At 38.6% G+C, this 9519-nt stretch overlaps 1 protein-coding gene across 1 annotated transcript; it reads left to right on the forward strand.

The window, feature by feature from the left end:
* The first annotated feature begins 1399 nt into the window (after positions 1 to 1399).
* On the forward strand, positions 1400 to 4025 carry LOC122066581 (CBL-interacting serine/threonine-protein kinase 14-like). The gene is made up of 2 exons (XM_042630411.1): positions 1400 to 2984; positions 3536 to 4025. Exon 1 carries the CDS (start codon positions 1570 to 1572, stop codon positions 2890 to 2892), a length of 1323 nt encoding a protein of 440 aa, XP_042486345.1. The 5' UTR covers positions 1400 to 1569; the 3' UTR covers positions 2893 to 2984; positions 3536 to 4025.
* The last annotated feature ends 5494 nt before the right edge of the window (positions 4026 to 9519 follow it).

The following is a 9519-nucleotide window of genomic DNA, read 5'->3' on the forward strand; positions in this document are numbered from 1 at the left end:
AAAAAAAAAAAAATGTAAAAAGGATTTATATATTTATTTATTATTATTATTATTATTATTATTATTATTATTTTAAATGTTCCTAACAGGCATTGGGCTCTTACATCAACGCGGGTCAATGGAAACTAATAAAAGCATCAACAAAGGCAAGTTTTCTACTTTTCTTGAAAGAGGAGGCATTGTCTGGATGTAAAGGTCACACCCCGTTTTAGAATTGTCTTTTTTCTTTTCTTTTTTCAATTACTTCCTATAGCTGGCAAATCAATAGACAATAGAACGAAACTTTCTAACTACTCCTAATAACAGAAAGGGAAATGGAATTTTGGGGGTTTTTTTCTTTTTTTTTTTATAAATTCCAATCAAAGATGATATTTTTCAAAATTCCATTTTCTTCACTACTACCAACAGTAGCCAAATTTCCTTTTTCCCAGTAAATAACAGGGGGTGACTCTCTGATAACGCCAGCTGTATTCATATCAATATATACCTTATATAAATACAACCAGCCCTATACCTATACTTCTAGGGAAAAATTCAAATACGTATACAATACGTATTAAGCTTCCATATATATAGGGGTGTCAATATCTAAACCGGACCGGTTAAACCGGACCGGACCGAACCGATTAAGCCCGATCCAAACCGAACCGGTGGCTTATCGGGCCGGTTTCGGTTTGTATTTAAAATTGAATCCGGTCTCGGTTCGGTTCGGTTCGGGTTAGACCATTGGGCCACCGGAAACACCGGAAATGTGCACCGAAACCGGAACCGATCCAAACCGGCCCGATATAAAACCGGACTTAAAAGTTAAAACTCATTAATCTAACTGGGCCAACTCTCAAGTGGGAGAAGCCCAAGGCCCCAAGTGTCCAACTGGACCAACAGTAGCCCAAGTGCCCAAGCCCAACATTTATCAACTATTCAAGTTCAACCTGTCAAAACCCAAGTGCCCAAGCCCAACTGCCCAAGCCCAAGCGCCCAAGCCCAAGTGCCCAAGCTAATGGTCCATACCGGTTTAAAAAACCGATCCAAACCGAAATGAACCTGATAAATCCAAACCGGTACAACCCGAACCCAAACCGCACCGAAGCCGACACCGGACCGAAACCGATAATTCCTTAATGGGGCGGTTTCGGTTAGTTCCAAAGTCACACCGAAACCGGTGGAACCGGACCGAAACCGCACCAACCCGGACCGTTGACACCCCTACATATATATAAGCAACAAACAACACGCGTATATAGCCAACATTATTTCCAATATTGCTTCCTAAAAAAAAATAAAAATAAAAAAGAAGAAAAAACAGAAAATAGTCCTTATCTGTTTGTCCGGTTCAACGGCTCATTCAAGTAACCTCAAAGCACGGGTGTCCCGTTCCAACTCCACTTTTTAGAGGCTTCTCTTTCTCCCTCTCGCCCTCTCTCCCTCTTCTCATTCTATTCTCTCGAACAGAGCTTCCGCTTCTCTCTCTCTCTCTCTCTCTCTCTCTCTCTCTCAAAGATTACGAATCGTCACTTCGAGTGACCGAAGCAAATCCGAAGCTTATTAAGATTCGATCTCTGGTTTGCAATGCCAGAGATCGAAGAGATGACCACAGGCAATTCAGAGCCGGAGATCTTTGAATTATCACCGGAGAATGCTTTATTTGGCAAATATGAGCTCGGAAGGCTTCTCGGCTGTGGAGCTTTCGCTAAGGTCTACCATGCCAGGAACATTCGAACAGGACAAAGCGTCGCCATTAAAGCTCTCAGTAAACAGAAGATTCTTAAAGGAGGTCTTGTTCCTCAGATCAAGCGAGAAATCTCGATCATGCATCGGTTGTGCCATCCTCACATCGTGAAGCTCTTCGAGGTTCTCGCTACCAAAACTAAGATCTTTTTCGTTATGGAGTTCATCAAGGGAGGTGAGCTCTTCGCTAAGGTCGCTAAAGGTCGTCTCAACGAAGATCTCAACCGTAGGTATTTCCAACAATTGATCTTCGCCGTTGGTTACTGTCATTCTCACGGCGTCTTCCATAGAGATCTGAAACCAGAGAACGTTCTCATCGATGAATCCGGCGATCTCAAAGTTACAGATTTCGGTCTCAGCGCGATAACCGAACAGATCCGAGACGATGGTATGTTACATACTCTGTGCGGGACCCCTGCTTATGTGGCACCGGAGATTCTAGCGAAGAAAGGTTACGATGGTGCTAAGGTTGATATCTGGTCATGTGGGATCATCCTCTACGTCTTGAATGCTGGGTTTCTTCCCTTTAACGATCCAAATCTCATGACAATGTACAAGAAGATTTACAGAGGAGTGTTTCGGTGTCCGAAATGGTTCTCGCCGGAGCTCCGGCGATTGTTGTCACGTCTCCTTGATACGAACCCTGATACTCGAATCACTGTCAACGAGATTCTCCATGATCAATGGTTCAAGAAGGGAGGGTTTAAAGAGGTGAAATTCCACAACGACGAAGACGATTTCATGAAAAAAGAGGAACAGAGCTGTAATTCCTTGAACGCCTTCGATCTAATCTCCTTCTCATCTGGTTTCGATTTGTCTGGATTGTTTAACAGTTCCGATGAATTGGTCAATGGGGAGAGATTCGTATCGGCCGAATCACCGGAGAGAATAATTGAGAAGGTTGAGGAGGTTGGGAAGCGAGAAGGTATATCTGTGCGAGGGAAGAAAGTCTGGATGATTGAGATGGAGGGGCAAAACGGTAATTTCAAAGTCAGAATGGAGGTGTACCGGTTGACCGAGAATCTGGTGGTGGTGGAGGTCAAGAATGGTGGTGATGTACGGTCCGGCAAAAGGCTTTGGAGTACGAAGATTCGACCGGAGCTGAGCAGCCTGGTTTACCAACCAGAAACCACCCAGGTTTCCGGCGACTGTGTCGCTACTTAACAATCCGCCGGTGATCTACCAGAACACCCATCGGGTCCCGGGCGAGACTGTTAAGACTGATTCTGCTTTTTATCGTAACTTTTAATATCTGTGTATGTATTATTCTGTAAAGTTAATAACAAATTGCCATATAAGGCTACAAACAACTCAAAAAAGATAAAAAACAACTAAACAAGTACAAGAATTGGGTCTTGCTCAGTAATTATTTTTGCCCAATTCGTGAACAGAAGCAGATCAGGTTCATGTAAGAGAATGTTCTCGTATATCTCTAGTTTGTGGATTAGAAATCTATTAAATGAGGGAGAAAAAGTGAATTTAAAATCTACGAACAAGAGACGTACGTAGGGGTCGTTGCTTGGAACAATGGTAAAGGACTTTTTCCGCCTACGCAATGGTGCACTGGATAATAGTCTTTTTTCTCTGAACAAGAGATGTATGTACGAGATTGTTTTTGTACGTGAATCTCGTACATAAACTTGATCCGCTCTCTACAAATATGGAAACCTATGGTCCTTTCACCTGTAGTTAGTTGGCAGCTGGCAAATCTCCATTGAATTGTAGGCAATATAGGTTTAGAAAAAAAAAATTTTCAATATTGGAGAATTCTGAAATTTGATAACTCCTACATCTTTATGAAATGCAGGAACATTCTGCCACCAACCGGAACCTCTACAGGACTTTTGGTTTCATCATTGGAGATCATTTTGGGAGTTGCAGATTTGCACTATTTGTCTCTGACTACATAGAACAAATGTGAAGCCATGGTTATCTGGTCGGCTTTACTTGAGACTATATCTGGAGGATATGATGATAATTAATGATAACCTGATTGTTGAATCGAATAGCAATGATCATGTGATAACATATCTTCAAAGGCACTCTAAAAAATCCCTTTTAGAGATTAGATCTATCTGAAAGACATCATGCCCTTATATTCTTACTTTTCCTTCTTTCTTGTAATTTTTAATTTGTTGTAATGGAGATTAACAACATAGCTGACTACTGGCTGGAAAGATATATACTGTTGTAATGTGTACAATTCCGATCTATAGTGATAGGAGAGCCATGTATCCTAATCCTATCATAGCTTTTCAAGTTGATATAAATAAAATCTTCTTCTGCCATTTTTTTTTTTTAACAGGTTCATTGAATCTAGCCGGTTCTTGTTGTTTCTCCAATCCAGGCTCATGTGCCCATGGGGGGATAGGTAATTTTGCATGGAAACAATATCAGCGTAATGTTATTTGTTGTTGGATCGAGTTTTCCTAAGGCTTGGTCGGGCCACAATGAATGAGAATCCATTTCATTCACCGACCAGGCCTTGGACTTGTGTTAGGGGGTTACAGGAGGTATTTTGGAAAGGTCATAAAACCCTATCGGCGTTTGTTAACTCTAGGATGAAGTAATAAACCTCACCACGTGGTGAAGAAAAACATTCCCTTTGCTCTTTTTGTTTTGCATTCTCAGATTTGCTACGAATTCACACTGAAGGAAAAAAAAAAAAAAAAACGAAACAAACAAATAAAGACTACGTCCTGGTGGGGATTGCGAATAGTCAAAGATGAAATTTTGAAATTGGATGATGATAAGAGCCAATGAATTTGCCTTTATTTAGTAGGTTAATTTGTTTATTATATGAAAGACCTAATAATCCAACCATGCGCCTATATTAATGGATGGAAAGTTCAATAAAACTGAGTTCTAGGTAGGTACTGAGTTTCCCTTCACCAAAAGTGAAAGAACTTCTTACACCACAACATCCAACCTTTGGACTAAATCGAAGAAAGTTAAATTTTCCCTATATATAAATGGAGAAATGAATGTTCTTTGATTGCGCAGTCCCTAGGCCCAAACACAAAGGGCCACGAAATGAGGCCACCACGCTTATGAAACTTTGATTGAACCAGCTAGCAGTAGTTGTGTACAAGCGGCAACAATCAATGAAAATTATGAAAGCAGAGGTGATTGTACCAACTTAGATGTGGGCTCTTAGCTCTTGCGGTCATAGTAACCCCTAGCTCTCGTAGTCATAGTAACAATAGCAAGTGGTAGCCACGTGTATAAGCTCAACTTGGTTTAGAAAAAAGTAACTATGGACCCGATCAGGTTGTTTTCAAGGGAATCATCACCCTAAATCCAGTTGCTCTCGCTTTCTAACAGTAAACCCAAAAAACCCATCCTTGTTTATGGCTATGTGCACCCTCTCATTAGTGCCCGAACTGATGTAAGACCACGAGGCAAGGGAGCGTTCTTTTCCCATATATAATAGAGGGTTGAAGTTTGAAGATGAAATTTACTGTCGAAAGTCCAATGTAGAGAGCCACTCTATCTGTTGTACAATTTTCGTATTTTTAAGATTCATTTTATATTTTTCTCGGATTTTATTCTTTTTTGCTTTATAAAGATTTCTTCTTCACAGAATCTCGTATTCCAGATCAGCTAAAGGTATTTTCTTGTGCTTTTTTGTAATAATTTTTTCTTTAAAAACTATTTACTATTGTGTTTCCTATTTAACCTGATTTTCTCAGTTTTTTACCATATTTATTTAATTTTCTACATATAGTTTTATCTCATTTAATTCTTTATTTTTTAGCATATTTATACAATTGCATAATTTTTCTTCAATCAAATGTCTAATATTTTTCTTTCTTGGTTCAATATTCATAATTATTGTATGCAATGATCATCATCTCCATATTCTTGATGTCATATTACCATGATTCATGAGACAAATGCTAGGGCTAGCTTTGTTTTTACACTTTCAACATGTTTGCTTTACATTCGATATACTAACTGTGTAGAGCAGTTGATATGGGCAGTTGGATATAGGTATGTGGATTTAAAAAATTTTCTTCAATTTTTTATCATGTTTTCTTTTCAATGAATTTGTGACAGTGTTGTTTGTGTACTCAAATCTCGTTGGCACATTCAATAATACGTGTATAGACCAAGGGTTAAAGTTTGATTTTTACCAGGATGGACCGAGGTGTCTAACCCCTTCCTCGGACCACAACCTAACACAAACCTTAAACTGTGATCAAAAAGTTTGGATGGAGTTATTTCAAATTCAATTTGAATTAATAATGGGTCCTTGACCTTAATTTAGGTGGTGACTTATGTTTAATAGAGATCTTGATTTAGGTAACAACTAATGTTCAATAGAAGCTATTGGACTCGTATCATTTTTTCCACAAAAGAGGCAAGGAGAGGTCCAGAAAACCCCACCCAGTCCTCACAATTGGTGACACCTCATGCCTTCAAAGTCCAAAAGGACCTAAGCATATGCCACCCTTGGTTGGCCCACGGCTTGTCCTCGTGTATACCCACTTGCTCCAGCCGTTGGGGTCGAGCCATGCAAAGCTAGTGGCCTACTATGTAGCCTCTTTGAGCATGGCATGGCCCCATAGCCATGAGCTACCTTGTGCCATATTAGCCCCTTTTGAGCCTTTGAAGGTAGAACCTTTATGCGGTCTTCCCCCATACAACCCCCTGTTGTGACCGCTGCTAGCAAAAACGTGTTTAAAATGCATTTGCCCTTTTTGGTACATTTAAAACACGTTTTGTCATATACTACTGTACAATATGGGAAAAATTGAGAATGGCTAGAAAATCCATTTAAAACACGTTTGAAACATGTACCTAAGGATGTAAATTTGTAACCAAAACCGTTTATCAAAATCGAACCGATCTGTTTATATCAAAATCGTAAAACCGTTTAGTAAATGGTGCGATTATGGTTTTAAGTTTCAGGCCGATTAGCTAAACGGGTCGGGTCGGTTTTAATCGTGGAACCTGTTGGTTTCAAACCGAATTAAAATCGTTTAAACCGAACCATTTAAAACCGTTTAAATCGTTAAACCGATCCGATTAATCCGTATAACAATTAAATAAAGAAGGGGCAGTAATCCGTATAACAATTAACAATTAAATTAAGTGTCCATCCTGCTTTGGTATGATTTATTACAATTCAGTTCAAATTTAGGCTTTAGATCATGAACTTGTAATCCATATATGTTACTATGTTATTATGTTATCATAGATGGGGTGTTTTGGCTGAACCACCTGTCATTTTAATATTTTATGCTGTAGAAGGCTGGATTTGGATATTGTATGATATTAGTTCTAAATGTTTGAGAATGGTCATGCAAAGAAATAACACTAGATTATCAAATTAAGACATACTATAGTTAATATAAAATCTCTTATTTGTGGTTGCAAATTATTTTTTGGTAAGTTTACGATCTTCAGTTTAGAGATGGTTGCAAGTTATAACAAACCGATTGTGAACTGTTTTACAAATCGTATGAAATAAACCGAAATCAAAACCATTTAAAACCGTGAAACCGACACCGTTTAGAAACCATGGAAACCAAAACCGTTTACTAAACGGTCACGGTTTCAGAAAGTAGAGCCGTTTAGTAAATGGTGAGGTTATGGTTTTAGTCAAATAAATGTGAACCAAACTGATCCACACCGTTTAAACCGAAATCGAACTGATTAACACCGTTACGTGTACCCGTATTTTAAGGGTAAAATTAGAATTTTTTATATTCATTAGAAGAAAAAAAATTAAATAAAAACAAAAACAAAAACAAAACCCATTCGTAGGGTTTTGTTTTTTTGTTTTTGTTTTGTTTTGTTTTTTTTTTTTTTTTTCACTTTTTCCCATCTCATACCCATTGTAGAAACGCAACTCTAAAACGATGCAGAAGATAATGGAAAAACAAACACAAACAATGCACACGGATTTTACGAGGTTCGGCAAGGTTGCCTACATCCCCGGTGAGATGAGATCCTGCTTCACTATCAATGAAGAATAGGGTTACAGCGCTTATCCTCACACCCCTCAGTATTGCTTGCATTACAGAGAAAGAAACCCTCGCTATAAATATATAGCGAAAAAAATCCTAATCCGGATTAAGTTACAATTGCCACCCTAATCCGGATTAAACTACAATTGCCACCTTAATCCGGATTAAACTACAATTGCCCTCAAATAAAAAATTCGAGCTGGGGGCGCACCCCCTGCTATGCAGGGGGACCTCTTGCCTCCTTGCAACCCCCACGGCCCGCTAACCGGCTAGCGGGACCGCCGTCCTGGCTGTCTAAGTACTGCATCAGTACTTCCTAGATTAAACTGCGACGGAATACAAGACATCATACACCAACACCCATTAGATTGCCCCAGCCGCCGAGCCCAACCTCTCGTCCTCTCCTAAGTCCTACAGTCCTACCGTAGAGGTAGTCAAACACTCAAACGCCGCTGAAGTGCTGAACTGTTGATGCTCGGACCCTCGGTTAAATACTCCACTGAAGCTCGCTGCTCGCCTTCTCTCTTCCAAGAATCGTAGATGGGTAAACGAATTTTTTGTAGCTTGCCTTCTCTCTTCAGGGAATGGGTCTCGGCGGAAGGAGAGTTCCTTGAGGTCCGCCATTAAAATCGAAACTCCAAGCTTCTTTCTGCTTCTCTCCTAATCAATAATCGGTCAATCCAAGCTTCTTGCTACTTCTCTTCTAGTCGAACTGTCTTTCTACCAAATCTTAATCCAGCGTTGATAAGGAAAGAGTTTCAGGTACCTGCTCTGAATTCTGATATTGATGGCTGTCAGAAACTTTGTTAAGAGTATGTCAAATTCAAACAATGATCTCAAATGAAGAGAGTACTAGTTTAGTAATTGGTCTGGTTTTTGTTTAAACTTTAGGAATTTGACAATTATCGGTCAATCCAAACATTAGGAATTTGACTAAACTAATCGTACTCCTGTTTAGTCATTGGTTCCTCTGCATTTCTGAGTTTATTTCTTCAGTTCCATGGCCTTCAATCTGATTTGTTGTGTTGAAATCTATATTTGGTCCTTTGGTAATCTTGAGAGCGATTGTTCAATCTTTATTTGCAAAATTCTTTGAATGAGAGTTGATTATAAATTAGATGGGTAATTCACATAATTGTAGCTTGAGAGCAATTGTTCAATCTTTTTTTTCCTCTTTCATTACTTGAAATATTCTTAGACCAATTGTGATTTCTGATATCGTTCAACCAAATTTGGTGATTGTTAGGGGCTATTTGTTTTCCTCCACAATGAAACTCTTAATCTCTCTTCTTCTTTTTTTTCTCATTTTTTTTTAATTTATTAAGAGCTCTTAATCTTGCATTGAAAGGAAAAAAGGAAGCCTCTAGTCCAACTTTCAATATATATGCCTTTTAAAATCAAATCAGATATGCCTTTTAAAATCATAAATGCTATTCTGAAATGTAAAATCAGATATGCCTTTTAAAATCAGAAATGTAAGAATTTTTAACAGATATGCCTTTTAAAATCAGATCTATCAATTTAAAAGGTGTGTAAGTAATACTTGTTCTCTGCGCATCAAGGTAATGTTATGGTTCATTTTTTTGTACTTGGACATTTATGTACCTTTTTAGAACCATCTCTGTTGTATATTAAGAGTTCGTAATACATTACTTATTCTATTTGCTGAGATTGGATTATTAGAATGGATGTTTGATTATAATATGTAGGTATTTCAAAATTGGGCTACCTGAGCCTAAACAAAATGGTGAGATCTAAGGATAAATTTTGGGGACATTTAGAGCAACGTGGTTCAGTCCGTTTCACATGTAAATAT

This window comes from Macadamia integrifolia, unplaced genomic scaffold, assembly GCF_013358625.1.
Source record: "Macadamia integrifolia cultivar HAES 741 unplaced genomic scaffold, SCU_Mint_v3 scaffold2473, whole genome shotgun sequence".
Taxonomy (NCBI): Eukaryota; Viridiplantae; Streptophyta; class Magnoliopsida; order Proteales; family Proteaceae; genus Macadamia; species Macadamia integrifolia.